The sequence below is a fragment of the Ursus arctos genome, unplaced genomic scaffold (genome assembly GCF_023065955.2).
Source record: "Ursus arctos isolate Adak ecotype North America unplaced genomic scaffold, UrsArc2.0 scaffold_10, whole genome shotgun sequence".
Lineage (NCBI taxonomy): Eukaryota > Metazoa > Chordata > Mammalia > Carnivora > Ursidae > Ursus > Ursus arctos.
Window position 1 is genome coordinate 51,653,231 of NW_026622764.1, and position 22,223 is coordinate 51,675,453.

General features: G+C 45.2%; 1 protein-coding gene across 4 annotated transcripts in view; it reads right to left on the reverse strand.

The window, feature by feature from the left end:
- ENOX1 (ecto-NOX disulfide-thiol exchanger 1) overlaps positions 1 to 22,223 on the reverse strand; it is a 539,166-nt gene that overhangs the window by 136,032 nt on the left and 380,911 nt on the right. For all 4 annotated transcript variants that reach the window (XM_057308447.1, XM_057308444.1, XM_057308442.1 and 1 more), the window contains 4 exons: positions 19,702 to 19,875; positions 18,281 to 18,487; positions 14,487 to 14,720; positions 4,311 to 4,523 (listed from right to left, as the gene is read on the reverse strand). In XM_057308447.1, coding sequence (XP_057164430.1) covers positions 4,311 to 4,523; positions 14,487 to 14,720; positions 18,281 to 18,487; positions 19,702 to 19,875 — 828 coding nt within the window. The remainder of the gene's footprint in view (positions 1 to 4,310; positions 4,524 to 14,486; positions 14,721 to 18,280; positions 18,488 to 19,701; positions 19,876 to 22,223) is intronic.

Sequence of the window (22,223 nt, forward strand, 5' to 3'; positions counted from 1 at the left end):
ATTAAGGCGGGCAAATGGGGGTGTGGCTGGTTCTGCTTTTGGAAAATGCAGCAAGTGTGCCAATCACTGTGGACTTTGGCAGTCATTATGTTAGAAGCATATCCAGGTACCGATGCGAAACTCACCCCACCACACTAAAGGGAGCTGGGATAACTGGAAAACGTGGTTGAGACAAACAGACGTAACTGCACCAGACAGGAAACGAGATGCATTTAAAACTCAAAGGGTGATGAAATGTGCACACACCTAGCAGCTTAGCCAGGTTACTGCTGCTGCTGTCGTGACGAACGGTGGGCTGTGGCTCCCCTTTGCACTGGGGGAGCAGTCATCTTTGTAAAACACATAGGGAAGAATGGAAAATCCTGAGGTGGTTCGGTAAGACCTGCAACCTTCCTGTTCTCCCTCAAAAGCTTAATTCCAGGTCACGCTCACATGTAAGATCTCTCCCATCTGGAAGGTGTCCCAAAGGGCCTTAGCCATCAAGGCACACGAAGGCCCCTCAGGCCCTCCGTGGCTGGGATGGGCACCGCAACACTGCAGGGGGCAGCATCAGCTGGGGCTCTTGCCCGTCTCTGCTGGCTGCCGAAACACTTCCCCAGAAGCAAAGCACAGGGCTGAGGGGGGGTCTCGCACACAGCAGAGGTAGATGAGAAACGTGGTTACAATGGAGAAATGCCAACATTTCCCTAACACCTCCCCCAACGCCCCCTGGCCTGCTACCAGGGTCGGTGCAGCACAGCCATTGCCAACAAGCACAGCCAGTGAGCAGAGCCGAGGGCCCGGGACCCCGGACTGTGCCGCCGCCCACGCCAAACCATTCCCAGAGTGCTCTGGGAACTTCTGAACCGTCTCAGGCTTTCTTCCTGCCGTCCTTCCCATTTACTCAGGTGCTCCCTCACTCTTCATCCTGAGTCTGTGTTCTGGACACTTGGTATGCGTGCATGACTAATAATCAAAAGCAGACAAATCATGACATCGTTGCACATTTTGGTAAGTGCTCCGAAGGACCCCGGACCTAGTGAACCTATTGGGGAAGGGTGAAGCGGAAAGGCCCCTCTGAAGGGTGGACTCTCGGCCAAGACCTAAAGGATGGAGAGGATTCACGCATGCGGGGTGGGGGGGCAGCACACATCAGACAGAAGGACGGAGGTGCACAGGCTCAGGGGCCGGAGGCAGTTCTGACAGGCTCCTCAGGAGGGAGGCCAGTGTGGATAAGGCGCAGTGAGTGAGGGGAAAACTGACATTGGAGAGGCAGGTACGGAGAATTGTAGTCTGGGGAGAGTGAATATTATTATACGTGCAATGGGAAGCTACTCAAGGGATTTAAGTGGGGAAGATATGATGTGAATTATATTAGATGATGTGTGAAAAATAGATGGAACAGGAATAAAAGTGGAAAGGGAGGGACTGTGTACGGCAGAAACTGCAAAATGCGGCAGCCATCCCCCCTCCCTCCTTCCTGTAAGATCTCCAATTCTATTCTGGGGAGCAACCGGCCCCGTCAAAAAAGGATATTTCCTGCCTTCCTTATAGCTAGGCGTGGACACACAATAATTCTGCACAATGAGATGCGAACGGGCATCTGTTAGGGATCTTTGGGCAGGTTTTGTTTTCTTGCTCTAAAGGCACAGCCAACCCTGTGCTCTTCCTCTTTCCTCTCCTTTTTTTCTTATGTGATTCAAGTGTGTAAAAAGAGATGTGATGGCAGGCACAAGAGCAGTCATTTTTGACCATCACCTAGGGAAAGCTAATAGCCTCACAGACCCCTCAGGCCTGACAGTCTTGCACCCCTGAACCCGTGCCAACAAAGACCTAAATCCAATTTTACCAGGTACGAAAAGAAAAAACTTCACTTGTTTAAGACAAAGTTAGGTAGGGTTTTCTGTTACTCCCAGGTAGACACCATGTCTAACTGACACACCAGGCCGTTGCCATAGTTCAGGCAGTCTGCACTTGAATGGGGGCAGTTAAAATGAAGAAAACTGGGTCATTTTTGAATGCTAACACAATGGGATTTCCTGATGGCCTGAATATGGGCTTTGGTGGAGGGAGATGATGAAAGTAAAAATTACTTCTAGGATTTGGGTCTGAGAATTCCTTAAAATGGGAAGGAAAAACCTAAAAAGGAATGGGTTTGAAGATTAAAAGCAAGAATTCCATTTTTGGTATTTCATAGTGGGAGGTGCCAAAGAGGTATCTAGGACAGAAGTCTCCACTCCTATGTTTCCATGAGGTGGATTTCCCTCCAAAATTTCTGGTCCTGCTGCAGCCTTTCACTCTCTCCTTCCCAGGGAGGGAGCACGTCTGCCTGCCTGTATGCCTTCTCATTCCTCTCTGCTTGTCCTCGCTGTGCAGCCAGGCCGAAGGCTTCCCTGGGCTGCCTGCAGCTGGATGCTCACCCTGGAGGCCTCGCAGTAAAAAGCCCGTTGTTACAGCAGACCTCAACCTCACGTTCCAATTCAGCCTTTATCGGTAATCAAATGCTGACGTTTGGATTCCGCCACATGCCAGACTTCTTTGTCTCTGTCTGTCTGTCTGTCTCTCTCTCTTGTGGTTTCAAACTGAGGCCAGCTCAGCCCCGCATCATGTTAGGCATGTTGCATTCTCTCAGCCACAGGAGCTGGGCCTCTTTTTAACAGGTGCTTCTTTCAATGGATACGGCCAAAGGACACTGAATTTCTCCCTTATTCAAATGCATGGCTGCCTTCCTACCTTCATTGTTAGGGTCAAGGGTTAAGCCTTCCCAGCCAGTTGGGACTGTGAAGTCACAGGAATGAACATGTATTTAAAATTGATGTTAGTGAGCAAAAGGTACCGAGTAATATCCCAATGTTCAGGCATTTGGCTTCCATCACTTTGTAGGGACTGTATTATTAGAGTTGAGCGACCTTTCCCTCTCATCCTTTTCTCCATTACCAAGACAGCCTTACCTCCCCTCCACCCACTAATATATTCTGTGTTTCCCTCCTTTTAAAGGGGGAATCAATATTAGCGTTCTTTATCCTATCCCTAGTAACCCTAACCTCAGAACTGCTGGGCCTATGTGGTCCAGGGAAGGGCCATTCCTCATGCCTGGGCATCGAGGGAAAGTGGTCTGACAATGGTCTGATGAGACAACACTTCTGTTTTTCCCTTTCCTTTTCTATAAAGACAGGTGTTCCACGTTGGTCTCATACTAGATATTTCGTCACTTGCCAGAGTTCATGTTTGAGAGTTTCTTATATTTTTTACATTGCTGCAAAAAATGGTCTTCTGACAACAAAGTCATACAGAACACCTTTCCACTCGAGAGCCTGGTTTTTTGTGTCCCTCTCTCTTCCCATCCTAACAGATAGATACATGATCCCTTGGGTTTACACTGATGAAAGAGGCGATCGCCTTTTTGGCACATTGTATCATTGAAAATATTCCTCATTCTCAGAATGAATATGTAAATTGCATATGTCACCGTCCCACGTGGCACCCTGCACCTGGTACTGAATGGAGCAGGGCATTGTTACAGTGTCATTTGATGGCTTTTACCAACCAAGGAAACATCAGCAACCGTAATGTGTTATGCCTCTGTGACGTTAACTACAGACACAGACAGAGTGCCCGGAGAAAAAATATACGCCCTTTTTTTGAATAGAGCCCTGGGTAATTACCCTGACTATTGTTCTATGAGAAAGCCCATTTACACCCCCTTCATCAATTTAGGGTCTGGACATGAAAAATCGCCAGCATTAAGCACTTAAGGCAATTTGCTTTCCAGAAGAAGAAAGGACAAAAAAAAAATAATACTGTAGAAAAACCTCAACTCCTGAGTTGCCCATGTTGACAACCAAAGCTCACCTCAAATAAAGGATCCTGAGGAGGAGTTTTTCTGATGGTGCCTTCATCCTAAACGGAGCTCAAGGACAATGTGTTTGGGGTCTGCTTCCTACTGTCAGCACTAGGAGGACACGCAGGTCACGTCCCGCGTGTGGGGCCAGCCCGCAGGTAAAGGGCGGCCGTCCCGCAGGTGTGGGTGACCTGTGCTGGGTCCCGCAGGCACAGAAGCAGCTGGCTGCCCTGCCCCGGTGGCCGGGTTTGGCGTTCTGAGGAAAAGCTACAGAAACGTTGCTCACCTTGAGAAGTAAGCTCTCAGGGCAGGGTCCGTGCTCCTCCAAGTTGCCACAGAACATGAAATACGTTATGAGGTTTGCCATTCAATATGGAGTAAAATGGGAAATTATTGAACTACTTACCCCCAAACGAAAACAAAAATTAAATGAATGCAAAAGAAAAGGCAAAATCACAACAAAAACACATGGCCCCCAAGATGTACTTACATTGAGTGAGGATTCCCGTTAAGGCATTTTTAAAATTCTCCTTGGCCTCTTCCATCTCCTGTTCGTGGGTGGCTTTTTCGTTCATCAGCCGGCGGACGTGGCTATTGGCCGACTGCACCATGGAATAGAACTGGTTTGCGGAACGCCGATTCACCTCCCCTCGTTCGATCCAGGAAAGGAGCACCGTGATAGCCTCTGAAAACTTGCTATCATCTGGAAATGGAAAACCACCAAGTACAAATCATGCCAAGGTAAGAAAATGGACTTTACTCTGGGTTCTTCTCAAAAGACAGAACACGGACCATCTTAATGGATGCAATTTCTGAACTTGACAAATTAGCTTTCCCAAGACTAACTGTTCGAGCATCACGTGGCTTCCCCTTCTGCCTCGAACTCCATGGTGCTGTAGAGCCATCCAAGAAACAAATGCTGGTTCACGCTCTCCTCTACGAACCTGGTGAGTTCAGTTTTACATCTGCTCTGGCTATTCTTGGTAACGCGGTATGCCAAACCCTGATTCCTCTTTCTTAAGACTGGCTTGAAAAACTGTCATCATCTGGTCTCCACTTCTTTATCCTTTCATCAGATGTACCATACAATGATACTAGTTTTCTGACTTGGAATCAGCTGAGTTAGTGTCAAAATATGGGTGGAAGATTAAACTATTTTAAAATTGGATGTAATGGAAGATATTATTCCCAAGGCGGTAGTAGGAATTAGCCAATTCTTTTTCTATTACAGTTCAAAACTAATTTCATCTTAGGTTTAATACAACATATTTAATTAGGTTGAAAAACAGAATATTTCCTTGGTTTCAACAAAAGAGGACTTGTTATCTGGGTGGTCGGTGTTTTCTCCCAAAGCCGTTTGGAAGCCTTATTGGAACCCATTTGAACTTGGTATGGGGGTGGGGAATGAAGTTCCACCTGTAAATAAATGATAGTTATTTGAAAGAAAGCAAATAAACTTGCCTGTTTGGGAACGGTTACTGGAACAGACCTCTGTTGTATGGCTTAGAAGTAGGAAAAAAAGCAAGGTTGAAGGTAATTAAGTTAATTAGAACTGGAAGTTGTATGTCAACTATCACAACATTAATCGACCTACTGCTGAAGGCTCACTGCGTACTTGCCAGGCAAACTTGAGGGCAGAAGTCTTCCACTTATGTATTGCTAGCCTTGGAAAATGGGACTTCAGAAAAGTATCCTGTGTTTTTCAAGAAAACTAGGTAGGCTCTGAATTCTAAAAATCAGGAGCAAAATTAAACTGGAGGATTCAGATTCATACTCATTTATTTGATAAATACTGAGTGCCTATTATGTTCCCTCCACTGGACGAACATCAGAAACATGGTGTGTGTATCTTTGTGTTTGCATATATTTTCTATATTATATATTTTTGTACATTATATATTGTTTATACATACACACACACCCCAAGTGACTGGACAGAGCGTGATTCATATTTGGTGAAGGAGTTTTATTTTATCTCACTCACCAAATGTTTTTTAATCAACCGTTGTTGTTGGTATGTTACACATCATACAAACTGGTGAATTTCATAGCGTGTTGTAGAAATACCTTTAGTACTTTTTCTGCCAGAGGCCCCCTCCCAGATGGTACACAACTTCCTTGCTGGGGCTGTTGCTGGATCAGAGGTACATGTCCGGAACGAAGGTACGATCAGCCTGACCCAGTGTGTGGGGGGTGTGCTCTGCTTTCTCCAGGGTGGAAGGACCTACCAAACACACCCTACTGATCAACACCCACCCCGGCCCTGTCCCACTGTGGCAGGGGCAGTCTGGGGCTGCGAATCAACCTTTTTTTCAGGGCAAACCTGCCCCGTCTGCCCTCACACCTCCACCAGAGGACGTAACAGGCCCTGGGAACGCCCGCGGGGCACCGCGCAAAGGAAAGGTGCCTTTTCTCGAAGATCTCCACGCACAGGCACAGAACGCACGCGTGCGGTCTCACAGCTGGCTCATCCAATTTTGTTAACTCTGGAATTTCAGTCTGAGCTCAACCCTCTGTGAACTCCAGCTACAGCGGTTTCTTATCTCATTTCATGGACCGGAGCGGCTTGTGTAAGATAAAATCCATCACACAACTTAACATTACGTTCAGCCCATGGAGAGGCCCATAATTTAGCATTATGTTTGTGAGAGGCCCACTGTGACCATTACAGTCAGAATAAATTTTGCCTCCCGCGCGCGCTCTCTACCTCTCTCCCTGCCAATATATGTTAGGAGAATGGACCTCCCAAAAGACAGCACGAATAAACCTAACGCTTATAAGAATCTTTTTTTCCCCCTCTTAAAAAATAACAGCAACAAAAAAGAAAACACTGACTCCATGTACCATTTTTCCCCTTTGCTGGGACTTTCTGCATAACACAAAGAAAACCCTCCGTGATTTTGTCGTCGAGCTTACTAGGAGAGAGAACGATGTTGTTCTATCTTTCCCTCCTATTACTGGTTGTTTTTCCTTCTCTTGCTTGTGGTCACTGAGTTCATAAATACACTAATTTACTGTCAGGGAGAACACACTTCAGTTTTTAAAAGGTACGTTTGCTCAAATGATCTGAAAACCAAATTTTATTGTTCTTCGCTCCTAGACGGAGAGCGTAAGTTCACCAGCAGATCATAAGTTAATTGATAGTTTTCAGAAAGAGAAACAGCAGTTTTAGGACTAAGCAACTGAAAATATACAATTTATAAAGTGAGCAGGCAAGAGACCTGCTTACGTTTTAACAAGTGTTAAAAAAAAATATGTAACACAAGTAATTGTAGGCAGGATTCCATTAGCTTAAAAGAAGTATATACTTTTGAAAACTCCCAATTTTATCCTCATTTCTGAACTTTCTAAAACTACCAGACCAATGTATAATTGATGTACTGACATGCAGATTAAATGTGAAAACATTAGTTAAGGCACAATTGGTAAGTTTGGTCAATATCTGTTGGTATGTAAGAAGTGTCTTTATATTAATTAAGACTGACCAAGCAACTCACTCTGAATGGCTACAGGAGTGTATTGGGAGCGGTCATTTTCAATATTCAACCGTAAATTCAATTTTGTATTCAGTGGGAAGATCACTGAGAAAACAGAAAACAATATCAACTAATTTAAACAGGATTTAAATTGCAGCATTATTAAAGGTATTCATGCAAAAAGGAATTAACACTGCTCATAAAAATCACATCAAAGATGCAGTTATAAAAATTCCAAATACTTCCTGTGAACATGCTTAGGCATAACCCTGAACATGGGTGCCATTTAGAAAATAGAATGTGCAGACGTGCTTTTTCCACAGTAAGAATTGGGAAGATTGGTGCATTAAGGAGGGACTATGGACCATTTGCTCATTAAAAAATAGTGCAGTGTTTTCTGATCGGGGTCTTCGTGATGTCACACCCGGGTTACTGGACGTTTGCCCCATGACTTTTTCTTTTTTTTTTTTTAAAGATTTTTTATTTATTTATTTGACAGAGATAGAGACAGCCAGCGAGAGAGGGAACACAAGCAGGGGAAGTGGGAGAGGAAGAAGCAGGCTCATAGCAGAGGAGCCTGATGTGGGGCTCGATCCTATAACGCCGGGATCACGCCCTGAGCCGAAGGCAGACGCTTAACTGCTGTGCCACCCAGGCGCCCCTGCCCCATGACTTTTCTTGATTTGCATTTTCCTCTTCTATCCATCCCCCATTCCCTGAGCGCTCTCCCCTTTGTTACACACCCTGGCCGTGCCCCCCAGCCTCTGCGTGTCTGTGCACTCATTCCCGGAACCTTCACGTTCCTGGTCCACCTGTTCTGTTTCCCTCAAGATTCAGCTTCAGTTCAGTGTCTTTCATGAAGGCAGGTTTTCTGTAGCCCTAACATGAATTAGGTGTCTGTTTGCTATGTTTCCATAATTCCCTACATATCCTGCTACTTAAACATTAGTCACTCTATATAGTGATTGTTGGTTTATGGGTTGGTCTCCAGTTCTGAAGGGCTCACATGAGGATAAAACATATTTCAATCTTCTGGCCACTTGGAGTTTTTCTCTTTGCAGTTTATCTATATTTGATTATGCTATTTCTAATAGACTTGCAGTGATGAGTGTGAGAGAGCCACAGACTCAGTGGTCAGAAGTTGGGAAACATCAGCGGGCAAGAAACATGTCAATTTCGTGTTAAAGAGTGTTTGCACAGTGTCTCCCAGAGATAAATGTTCTCCTGGCAGTTCAGCTAGCTGGTCCTTTACCCTTCAGAACTCTGAGGTCATTACCACTGGCAATGAAAGTTAAGAAGGATGTCAGACAATCACAGGGAAGCAGAGCCTTCTTCAGTAAGGCACTAACTAACCAGCTTGTCAAATGACTCAAAAATCCTTTTGAAAGCATTTTTAATTCTGGAGAAATAACGACCAACTTTAGTTTTGTGAGGAATAAATAATATTATAATGACTATCTTCCTTCAATGTCACTACCTAAATTCATATCCATCTCATTTCATTTCTGTTCGCTTCAGTCTTTATCAACCTCCTTCCCTCGTCCTCCCTCTTCCGTGTTTCTTGGGCACCTGGCACATAGTAGGCATTTAAAAAATTCCACATGGGATAAATCTTTGCTATTCAAAGACCTGAAGCTTGAGCCTCATTTGGGAGTTCCTTGAAAATGCAGACTCACCCTTACTCAGGCTTCCTGACTCAGAATCTGCATCCTACTCTAAGTGATTCATCTGCACATTCAAGTTTTGGAAGCGCTGGAAGAAATCAGTCAATGAAAACCAGGGAAATTGGCTGGGAGCTCATCTAAGTTAAAAGATGACAAAACCCCAAAATGGAAAGTAGCAGCTGAGATAGTAGAGAATATTGAAAGGATTTGATGTGATCCTTACAAGCTTTGCAAATCCTTGTCCCTAACCTCTCCCACCCCCATTTGACGAATAGCTGCTTTAGCACCTGGCATCCCTATTCCAGGGGGAAAAAAAAAAAGTGAAAAAAAATGTCCACAACTTGGAAATGGGCATAGAGACTACTGTAGATCCTTTCAGTCAAATGCTGGCCATGGGCCTGAGAACCCTCTCCATTGCCCCCTAGCCCCCAGAATGGTCTGATTCTATAGGGGAGTGAATCTTTAATTGTTTTTGGCCAGGCTATCTTATAACTCTTCAGGGACAGAATATGAATTGCGGAGCTGATAACAATGCAAATAATTCTCCATAACAATGTAGGTGAATTTTTGTCCAGTAGAAAATATAAATCATTACAGATAAATTCTCTTTTGAACCAGTTTTTAACATCTTACTGATTCTCTCATTAATTAAATGAGTTTAGTAAAATCACTGGCACATGTTCTTTTTATATTTGTAAGTCATGGTTCCACTGCTAGAATATCCTTTAGCCACCCTTGAACTACAAGCTCCTCAAAGGCCAGGCCCGTGCTGCAGTCCTATCTGAAACCCCAGGGCCACGACGCAGAGCCCAGGACTCAGCAGGTGGGCACACGGTGAACTTCAATCAAACTGATGAACAGATAACAAAGGGGAAAAGGACTCAAATTGGTAAGCAGTTTTTTCTCCCTCTTTGTGTGTGGACTTGATTTTCAGAACAATAGGTGGGATGAGAGCCAGGCCATGAACACTGAATATGAAAACTTAGGTGGGCTGTAATACCCTTATTTATGGCTGGGTCTATAAAGGAACAACAAGAGAGGAGATTGACGTTGAATAAAATGTCCTGAGAATGAGATCAAAGGAAGATGTTCTACAACACATTTTTTTCCCCAAAAAGTGGTGGTATATACACACACACACACACACACACACACTGAATCGTGTGAATGGTGTGATGATCCAGCTATCACTGACTTCTGGCTTCTATGACAGCTGGAAACAGCTTACAGTGTAGAGTCATATATTGACCCATGCAGAAGGGGGATTCCAGGATGGCCAAGCATTACTACTAAAACATCCCTAAAATTTCACTATGTGTCCCTCAACGTTGGACATCCCTAAACAAGTCTCCATTTTTTGGCTGCTCAATGAACCATTAAAAGGGGTGTAACCTTATCTATCCTCCAAACCGCAGGTAGCAGGAAAGGCGATACAAATGGTTAATGCACCCCTCTCCCTCCAACACACACACACACACACACTCACACACACTCACACACACTCACACACACTCACACACACTCACACACACTCACACACACACACACACACACACACACACACTCGCCCCCAACTCTGTAGTAGCTGTAAAAATGAAAAAACTAGGGGGAGGGGGCGGCAATACGAAAATGCACTGGTTATTTCTGCTTTTGGATCAAGCAAAATGTTTCTAGATGCCATGGCCTATCTTGCCTCTGTGAAGGTCAATAACGCCTAAGGAAGTGATTCTCAAGCAGGCTCCTGTGCTTCTCATTTCCCTTGCCCTAAGAAGGAAGCCTGGCTTTTAGCTAATGGAACTTCCACTTGGCTTACAGCATTATCGATTTTTACTTTCTTGGAACCATAAATATTGACAACCGTCTCAGCAAAATGCCGGCACCACGGCCAACCCCCCCCCCCCCCAGCAGGCTGACACGGGGCCATTCTGTATGCAAATCAGAGTCTAGCCCTCCGGAAATTATAAATGCTGATCCCGGGAGAACCGAATTCATGATGAGACACCAGGGGGATCCCAAGGGCACTGCTTCAAAGCTTTGTCAAAACTTCACCTGATGCAGAAACTCTTCATTTCATCACATAATGAAAGATTATGTGAAGCTTTCCAAAGGGGGAAAAAAGTACACAAAAACTTTTAAATGCTCTTGCCAGGAGAAATCTCCAGTGAATTAGGATATAATCTTTCTCACCGTCTAATCAGTCTCTTCCTTCCACAGTCCAAACACAGGGTTCCTCCAGGGGTGGATGGTCTGTGTTAGACACACTGAAATTCATTATCTCATCTGCCTGGTGCTACTGTTTCCAATAAAGTGTAATTATGGTGTTATTGAGCTTCTTCTCACTTTCTCAAAGCCATGCTATAAACTTTGGGTCTGTGAGCAGTTACTTCCCAGTCAGTCTTCATTAAGCTGAATTGTCTCAGAACAATGTCTATTTAATCAGCAGGGTGCCTGCTAATTTTCTTTTTTAGAATTTGTATTAACGTAACAGACCCTGCCTTAGATACTACATGATTACAACTTGACATCTCCTCCACCTTCAAGAAGGCCCAGTGGCCACCGGATCTGGGGTTAGCTGGTCTCAGAAGATCCGCCCCCTCACCCTGTCGCTGTCCAGCTGGGATCCGGGTGGCTCCTGGGATAGCCTGCAGCGCTTCTCACACACGATGGCGGGAAGTACACGGTGCTTTGTAATCGTCTCTATCACACCAGAAGTCTAAACTCTGTGAGGCAGGGGCTTGCGTGCTGTTGTCTCCCCCCCCCCCCCCGTGCTCATTTGCACAGTTCCCCTTTATATGGTAAAGAGTGACACAAATATTTGTGCAATGCTGGCCGCGCGTCCCTCCCCCACACCTCTGACCACGCCTGGTGCCACCAGTGGTCAGAAATGCAACGTGCTCAAAGGTCCAAATCGCTGAAGAAGAGAGAAAGGCATGACGCATTTACTATGTGCATAGTTTTAACGCTGGGCAGTATGTAGAGGGCCTTGTCGGTCATAATAAAGAGTTGGCTTGTACAGATTTTGCTAGATAGAGCTGATTCTCAAAAAGAAAACTGCAAGAATAAACAAGTACAATGTAAAATGGGGGAAAATGTTGGTAATAAACCTAAGATAGTATGATTTCTCAGGGGAGGGAAAAAAAATCAAATCCAATTAGGTATTTTTCAGACTGTATTTCCATCTTCTTTTTTATTCAGGCTTCTTTACCTTGGGTTTTGACTGTATTTTTTTTTTTTTTTATCCCCACATCAATGAAATCATCTTCAGGGAAGCAGTTTCCTTGGCCCCTCCAGCCTGGTTTTGCAGTGTTATAAGGAGCATAGAGTGGATTTCCTCTCTGAGGCAGCCAATTTCCTAAGCAATTAAATGCTGTTTATATTCCAAACTCTGTGCTTGGGTTGAAATTGTCAAGCTTGATATTACCTGACTGGTTGCCTGAGATGTATCCCCAGCTAGTTCATTCTACTGTAACTGCCATCTATTAAATTTTCCAATCTGTTCTCTCAAGGGATCACACAGTACTTGGCGAAGGTGCAGCTCCTAAATTCTGCAAATTATACTCATCTATATAAATATATATTTTTGAAATGGCGAAGCTTGCAAATTACTTCACCCGATTGACATCCCAATCTGTGATCCTCTCACGGCAAAGGCAATGCCATGTTCCTCTTACGGGCATAGACATTTCTGGGTTGGTTCCTTAAAAAGGAGAGGAGGAGGCCAAGCTTTTGTGAAATCCCTCCGAGAGGTCACAGAACCAAGACGCTAGTTCCTGTCACGTCTGGCATAGCACGTAAGCTGCTAATGCACAATGTGCAGGAAATGAAAGAAAAAACTACTTGCTCCACAATCAACATTCCTGGTTGAGGATGTTGCTCTTTCTCATTCTGGCCACTCCTTATGTACACTGTAGCCTGGATGGAAAAAGAAGATGATGCCTGTGTTTGCGTTTTGTGTGGTTTTTGTTAAAGGGACACCCATGGCCTATGTATTTATGTCTGTAAGACAGGCCGTCCCAGAGCAGCAGAGCACGGGCCGTTGGCAAAAGAGCCCTCGGTAGTTACAGTGGGGGCATTGCAGCTACGATTAGGGGATCCCAAGGCCTGAACAGGGCATGAGGGCTAGAAGCAGAAGTCCTTTTTAAAAGAATTTTCTTTTAAAGAAACAGAATGTCAACCTCCTATCCTCCTAAAATAGGTTTTGGGCAGCTTTCACACATTGCATTTAGTGAAAACATCCAATCACTTTACACACTGCCAGCAGTACACTAGCTATGCTCTAAAACACTCCAAGGACCAATCACATCTCTCTTCTCATACGAAATCTTTAATGGCTTCTCCGCTGCTTAGGGAGTAAAACCCAAATCCGGCAGCAGCCTTCGGGGCCAGACCATCTGGCCCCAGACTGCTCTTCCTGCTCCACCTTGCTCTAGAAACTTCCATGCCACTCTCAGGTGAGCTGGATCAGGCCCCTTGCCCTTCTCCTGTGCCGCATTCCTCTCTGATTGCTTGTGTTTTTTTCCCTAGGGCACCTGCCTCTGAGCGGAATGTCTTTAAGGCCCTTCTTCTCCTGGGAAAGAAAACTTTGTTTAGCCTGCACAGGTCTCCTCTGTGAAGGTTTTCTCCATACCTTCATCAACACTTGCCCCTGTGTTCCCAAAGCACGTTGCTCCTATGTTGGTTGACTGCCCTGTGGTTGGCTTTGTACTGCAGTTAATCATTTACTCGAGACACCTGGGTGTGGCCAGCTACTCTAACCTGACGCGTCCAACGGCCTGAGGAAGGTCTGACCGTCATTTGCCCGTAGATGCAGACGCCGCTCAGATTACGCGACTCCGATCAGTAATGGAAGAGAATTCACACATACGTGGGATCCCGAGCTAAAATCTGGTCCCGCCCCAATCATCTGCAGTTCACGGGTCAGGTACTAAAGCCTCCATGTGGCTTAATCCCCCATAGCATCCAACGTGTGAAAGGAGCACAGCAAATTCTGAAGAAATGAAATGTACTCGTTTTTATTCCTAATTATTCTGTAGGTGTCAACAGTGTCCCTTCAACTCCATCTCAGACGGCGAGGATCCTTTTCTACCTTTCTCTTCTACCCTCCACAGACCCCAGCGCCGTTTCCCACGGGCGTCAAGGGGGACCCTGTCAAGAGTCCAGGTGGGCGGAAACTCCAGGACCCGCCCGCCCACGGGAGACACTAGCCTCGCTCCGGCAACACAGGTGGGAAGAAGGAGTCCGCGCTGGGCCTGTTGCGCATGACTCTCCCGCCCTTTTCCACGAACCGTGCTGAGTGACCGCACACGTACGCACGCGTGCACCGAGAACACCGGTGGGAAGGGGCAGGGCTCCGTCCGGACAGCAGGAGGAAGCCAAGCGTCTCCTGCTTCCGAGTGACCTCGCGGGCACGCACTCAGCACGCCTGAGGGACCGAGACGTCTGGGGCGGGTCATGCGGGGATCGCGGTGGGTCTCTGGGGCCCCCCCCCCCCCCCCCCCGGGCAGCGACGCGAGGGCGGCCCCCTACCTTTCAGCTTGTCGGCCAGCAGCGCGGCCTCGTGCTCCGAGTAGTGCATGATGGCCGGCGGCGAGGGCGGCCGCAGCCGGTCCTCCTCCAGCTTGCGCCGGTGCCGCTCCTCGCGCGCGCGCATCCGCTGCTTGCATTCCCACTCGTAGAAGTCGTCCCTGGCTTGGGCGAAGTCCACGTGCAGGCGGCCTGAGTCTTTTTTGTCCGTGCTAGAGCCTAATCGCATCCGGTAACCTGAAAGGAACGGAAAGGCCGGTGGCGTCACAGTGTCACCACCGTGATGAGGGTATCGTTTTGTCCGGGCTCTCAAGGCACCCTGGGGAGCTTTCGCCTTTTTTTTTTTCCCCCAGATGAAAGGCACTGCATTCTTCCCACAGGAGGTGGGAAGCAATTACCCTTCTCCCCAGTGATGAGGAAGTACTGCCAAGTTCAGCTGATTACGCATTTGGGGATAAACACACTTCTGGGAGGTGTCTCCGAGGGTCCCCTACCCATCTTTCAAGCCACTGTTGCTGAGAGGATGACCTCAAGAACCAGGGCACTTACCGTAACTCCTTCTTCCCTCTGGCTTCCAGGAAGCTCGGAGACAAATTTAGCATGTAGCATTTTCCCCCTCTCTGCGTTTCTGTGGCCCTGGTGTTACATTTTCAATTTATGGTAACTCTATTGCATAAGTGTTCTTAGATTCTTTTTTGGAAAAAGGTGGAGTAGGAGTAAATAAAGAATATCTATGGTATTTAAAAAGATCTACAAAGTAAATTCCACAACACCTCACTCATAGGTTATTGCTTCATTCCCCTAGAAAATGCTGCTCGATTCTCTCTCAGCAGCTGCAAAAGCCACAATTACCAGGCAATTTTGCAATGCTGTTTTATTTCCACTTATCCTCTGGGGCACACGGGAGAATATTTTACCTTCAATCAAGAGGCCTCACCGCTGCCTTCCTTACAGCCCTGGAGTACCTCATCTGGCATGCAGCCCCGCACAAATTGTCCGCGCAATCTTTGAGGCCATGGGAGCCTGTGCAAAGAGCGCAGAGCTAGACCAAAAAAAAAAAAAGGCTCTGGAAGTCTTTGGGGGATTTACTGCGAGCTACCCAACTTATAAAGATGATGTGCAGAAACTTGATCTGAAAATCAACACAAACAGAACCGAAACCAGCCAGCCAGCCTCACTTCAAATGAAGAAGACTTGGCTTTGAGGCTGCTCTTCCGTTTGGGGCGCTCAGATTTTAAAAACATAAATTCAGGTCCCAGCAGGATCACAGCTGTGGGGGCTGCCAGAGGAGAGAGCAAAATGAGCACTTTTGCTGGGTAGGGGCTTTGCAAATGAGACGCCGCTGTGAAATGCCAGGCTGCACTACACTGGTGTTCAGGATCTCCGTGGTAGATTTCAATGGATTATCTCGGCATTTGGGTTGAAAACTCAGCTGAAAATCCCTGCAGAGGCTGACTTCTTCCCTGTAGGGCACTTCACACCTTTGAGAAGTTACAAATACAAAACAGATCTCACATCTGATTCTTGTTATGCCCTTCTCACTCCTAGGTTTAAATGGTGTTCTCTAAAATTGGGAAGATATAACAATACCTATCAAAACGCAAACATCCGATCACATATGCGCAGAATTCATGCTAAAGCAGAGAGTATCTTGGTTCTGGGTCATAGAAACTTAACAAGTCAGCCAGCCACTGTGACATATACATTAACAGCTGAGCGGACAGCACCGCCTAAGGCTGGCCAGCGGCCCTGGGTCCAGAGCTAGGACCCCCTTCTGCTCATGTCCAGAGCATCACTTTTCAGATATTTCTGGTTCTAAAAAGTACCCTCTCTTTTACCAAAACATCATCATTAAGGCCTTAAAAGAGATCTTGATGAGGCTGAGTCTAAAATTAGCTTGGTCTTCAACTGTCCTAAAATTAGGCCTTCCAGCTGGGTATGGGGTTGCAGGAGCTCACACACAGGACGAGCAGCCTTCCCTCCCTCCTGCCTCTCCAGTTAATCGGCTTTTCAGATCTCCCCTGGACTGACGTACAACCTCCCCAGGGTGGCTGAGGCAGAGCTGGGAGACCCTGTGCCTCCAGGTAGAGAGGCTGGAGGTAAGGCCTTTGCTGTGGGCTCCTCCTGCCGCAAAGGGGCAGACCAAGGAGTAGTCAGGAGCCTGGCTCAGAAGCAGGACCAGGGTCCAAGTTGGGAAGAGCCTAGCGTCAAGGAATAAATACAGGAATACCTTTCACGTGCCTCAATTTGGGCCTGTTCCCCTTTGGCAATGTCTCATGGGGTTTCTGATTGTGTTGAAACACTGTGTTACATTGGACCTGAAAAGCACTTTTGATCTACTCTGACCCTCTCGTTTAATCAGGTGGAGTAAAGTAATAGTTTTATTGGTAGAGCTGTCGTTACAACCCAGGTTCCCCGGGGCAGGTCTGTGAGAAACGAGACTCAGTCCTTTTTTACCATCTTCAGGATATTTGTGCTAAAAACAACCATTTGCTGAATGGTTCCTATTGTTGCAGGTGCCCTGCTAAGCACTTAATATCCATTATTTTGATTCATTCCTCATAGTAATCCTATGAGTTAGTACTGTTACTACCTCAATTTTGCAGACGAGAAAATGGGGGTCAGAGAGAGGTTATCTTGCCTGAGGCATGTGAGACCCATTGCCACGCACGCGACAGAATCCCCAACTGTGTAATAGATTACGCTGATGCTATGGCCCAAGAATACATGAAAATAAAACACACAGCTATGTGTGTGTTGTAAAACATTTTTTCTATGTTTCGTCTTCCATCTCTATTTTAGAATGCTTTCAGATTCCACCCCCCACTCCCTTGGTAAGGTTTTATTGGAATAAGGGTTTTAAAGTTCTCCATATCGCTACCTGGGCTCAGGAAAGTTGCAGCAGAGTTGGAATAACCCCAAGGCTTCGGGTTTGCAAGGGAATTCCATGGCAGCAGGAGCTGCCTGCAAGAATTAAGCCTGGCAGTAGCATTCAGATTTTTTTTTCCCTATTCTTTTCTCACCTTCCCTCATTAGCTTTGCCTCAGGAATAGAGAGGTGGTGTGCAGAGTGACAGACTGGAATATGCAGGAGAGCGTGAGGGAATGGCAATGAGTTGAATCCAAGCACACATCTCTCTCAAACCACATATCACTACCAGATGTGTAGCTCTTACATTTGGCAAAGGCCTCGAGGACAGCCTCGGTACGCTCGCTCCAACACCCACGGGCAGCACTAGGTCCAATTTCAACATTAAAAATCTCCCCCTATCAATTGGCGCCCAAGAAGCGGGTATCCTGGGGTAGTCTTTACCAGGATACCTAAATGCGCTAGCAATTGGGCAATGATATCGGGCCTTCCCCTAGGACCTACGGACTACTTTCTGCAAGGACACTGATCTTGATTTGGTACCCTGGGGTCTAGAAAGTGAACCACTTCTGAAAAACTGAAATTATGCTGGGAGAGTACTTTATTCCCCCAGGGAATTACATCCCCTAATAATAATGGTCCTCAGTATTCATAATATTGCTTTTCATCTAATAAGCACTTGAGAACATTAATTAGAAACTCTGATGGAATTCCTGAAGACTGGTGGTGGGAAACCCGTCCTGCCGCGAGGTGCCCTCACAGACTTAACATAGAGCTTCTGGCAGCCAAGGAAAAAGGCAGAGGTCCTCCCTTTCCAGCCCGAACTGTGAGGACTTTACTGTGCGTTAAGGCAAAAGGGAAATAAGCTGATATTAACATCACAAAACATAACAAAATGTCTAGAAAACCCCTTATGTAATGCAAAGTACCGGAAAGGTAAATGGCTTTATCAACCATGAATTCCTCTGCAAAGCGAATGTGACAAAAATTCTTCTTGCTTTTCCGAATGGCTGTAATATCACCGCACTGCTCAAAGACTTCTTGAATGATTTCCTCAGTAGCATTTTCTGGTAATCCTCCGACAAACACGGTCTTACACCCGGGAGGTCGTTCTCTTGTGGAAGGAGGTGGAAGATCTAATGATCACAACAGAAACAGAAGGGTATGCCGTTTATTTATTTATTTATTTATTTGCGCTATTGCTGGTTCACCTGGCGAACGTGGAACTTGCAGAGTAACTTTCTCCACTCTGAGTCGTGATAAACGTCTACGCGGACTTACATTGATGGCGGGCTGCCCTATTTTTACCTCCTCTCCCCTCCTCCTCCCAACCTTTACTTTCTGTGGTCCTTTCTACACAGGGTGGCTAAGCTTGTCCACGAACAGAGATGAAGCAAATGTTAGCGTAATTTAATTTCTCCTTCATAATATAGAAGCCCAGAAAATGGGGGGAAAAAACTTCACGAAGTACAAAGCATGATGAGATGACAGCATGATGGAAAACTGGGGCTTGTTATCTGCTTTGTCTTGCTGCGGGATAAAGGATCAGCAAGGCGGAGAGCAGGACCTGTGAGCATGCGCAGTACTTGCTCTGCTGGGGAAACACGAGGCCTGAAGACAACACTTTATTTTTTTTTTTACTATTCACATTTAAATGAGCCAATGATTACATTTGGGGGAGGCTGTAGGAAAAGATAAAACGTACACTGTCACAACATTTTACCTAGTTTATATGTAGATTACTAAAGCAATCGCCTGAAAAGTCCACTTCAAAAAGGCAACACTAATTAATCTGAATAAAAAAAAATTCTAGCTATTTAAGCCCATAAACTTAGTATCTGAGACTGAATTAAAAAAAAAATCTGGCTCATTTATTTCATCAAATATATGTTTCCTTCAAGCAAATGCCATTTGGCCCAGAAACTCTGAGATGCGGGCTCCCCCCCAAATTGCTAACTGCCAAATTAATTCAATTTTCCATCTAGCAAAGCACATTTCAGAGTTTTTCTCCCACATTTGTGAAGATGGATGGAAATGCTCACATATTTCACACTATGTTTTGCAGCAAATGCTAGACTTCGTTGCGTGCAAAAAGATTCTTAATGCTGGGTATATACATCCCATCATGGCTTCACGATGTCAGTTCAGCTCCTGGATGGAACCCCTGGACACAGGCCCATACATTCGTGCTAATCTAGAGACAAAAGCCTCATGCCCAATGGATCCCCACTTTGTGCATCCATGTGGAAGAATTCTGAGTCACATCTGAAAGTGCATGCGATGCTACGTTAAAAAAAAAGGGAAAGAAATTTAAATTGAGGAGCATATATTTCTCACAGGTATCACTTACTTGGATTTTGAGGGAAAAGAGTACAACTTTTGCAGTGGATTATTTCTTTGACGACAGCCACTTCTGTTGGCGGTGGGGGTGGTACAAGCCCCAGGCCTGGTATCATTGGGTTAATGGGGGTGATCCCAGTCATCATGTTGAGGCCTGGATCAAAGCCTGGGACACAGATTGAGTCTGTAAAGTACACAAGATAACATTTTGGCTGGGAGGATCTTAAATCAATTTTCATTGTTATTTTTGCTGTTTTCCTGCAAAGATTATTTGACTTTATGCTTTCTACCTTTTTTTTTTTTTTTTTTTAGGAATGTCTCCCGGCATAAGATGTAGCATTATAGAAAGCTATTCCAGAAAGGTAAAGAGAAAATAAAAAGATGAACTTAAACCTACATGAAAAGGAAATTATATCACTTAAAACATTAACATGGCAGAACAGAACATAGCATATTAAAGTGTAAAACCATGCACCATGAAGCTTTGCTATTGTTGCGAATGTGATTTTCTGTTTCTTAACATCGGTGTATTGTTTACGCTGGCTGCCTTATGACCCAGAATGTGGGAAGAATATCATTTAACATTGAAGTGCCCTGTGAATCTAATTGTCAATCTGGTTTTATCAGAAGAGCCTTCTTATCCAAGTGACCTAGATTTGGAAAAGTTCAATTTATATGTGCATACTTTATAATGATGCATTCAGGTCCAACCTCACCTATTTCCCCCAGGAAATAAAAAACAAAGAGTGATTACTATGGCTGGGTTAAGGACATGCAGGCACAGAATCAGCCTGCATACATTTCTGCATTCCATTGGATAATTTCACTTTCTTCCTATAATTCAATCAACAAATAAATAATTGACCACCCTCCTGAAATCTTTATGCCCTGTTATAAAAAAGAAAAACAAAAAACAAATTTATGCTCTGTATAAAAAAAAAAAATGAGGGGCGCCTGGGTGGCACAGCGGTTAAGCATCTGCCTTCGGCTCAGGGCGTGATCCCGGCATTATGGGATCGAGCCCCACATCAGGCTCTTACGCTATGAGCCTGCTTCTTCCTCTCCCACTCCCCCTGCTTGTGTTCCCTCTCTCGCTGGCTGTCTCTATCTCTGTCGAATAAATAAATAAAATCTTTTAAAAAAATGAAAGGGGGCCAAAAGAATGGGTTTTCCAATATAAGCAATGAACTGTTTTTTTAATGTGGTAATGAAACAAGTAATTTCAATGGTGATATACAGGGATGTTCTTTTCCTAAATAAGTAAGATTTATTTACAAGCAGGGAGTGTTAGAATACTGTACTGAGTATCAGAGAGTAGCTGTGAAGGGTTCCCTCCCCGGAGAGTGTTTCTGTTTGCAGAAAGCAGACAATCTCACTGGTGGTGTGATGATGCAGGGAGACACACAGGCACACAGGCCACCAGGAGTGGTCATGGTGACCCTCCGCGACTCCTCGGCGATGAACTCCCTTTTCTTTTCTTACTCTCTTATCTTTTCTCCCTCCTGGATATTTCCGCTCTTCCTCTGGGTTGAGCAGAATAAGCAGGGTGATCGTGATCTATAACCCCCAAGAGGACTGCTGTCCCATTTCTTAGGAAATCCATCTAACTTGAGAGTGTACTGGCATGACTTCAATGAAATTAGGTTGGTTTTTTTTTTTTTCTTTCCAATTTTGGTTTTGTTAAAAAAAAAAAAAAACAACTTGTAAGTATAAATCCAAGTAAGCATTCTCATTCAAAGGAATCACCTTGACATTCTAGGTACTTCCTCTGTAATCGCGGTTCTCAGTTTCTTCATCTGTAACATGGGACTGTTTGGCTGAATAATCTCTTGGGGCCCTGGTAGTCCAGGATTCTATGCTGACATTGCTCAAAACAAGTGATATAGAAGAGACATAAAATCTGGGATGTGACAGAGACAAGATTCACACTTGGGTTATTCATTTAAAATCCTCATAAAGTTTCGCAGGTCTTATCCTCATTTTACAGATAAAGAAACTGAGGCAGAAAGCGGTTGAGTTGGGATCCCCAACATCACAAAGCAATCAAATGGCAGAGTCAGCACCAGGCCCTCGGTCTCTGGCTCCCTATGTAAACACGTCTCTTTTGACTACCTTCAAGTCTCCATGTAGAATGACCCAACTTGATCATTCACCTGATACACGTCACTACTAAAAATTTTCCCTGCTCTTAGAAAATAAAGTCAAGACGTATCCTTCTGATCCAGATGCCAAGTCTAAAGGACGAAGTTCGAGAACAGAATGGTCTTCAGTGGCATCATCCCTGAAACAACAGATTGGCTTTCAAGGTGAATATAATAGAAATTGAAACACTGGCACGCGTATGCCTTTATTTAATCTCACTCCGTGCATGAGATCCGTCTGCTTCTTTCCTGGCCCGGCCCTCACTGTTGTTTGCCAACACAGGGTGATTTAAGGCTGAAACCGCTCAGGACAGCGAACCCTGTGAATTACAATAACCAGATGTTTCCCACAAATGAGATGAGAAGCCCAGCGCTTGCATTCTCTTTTAGT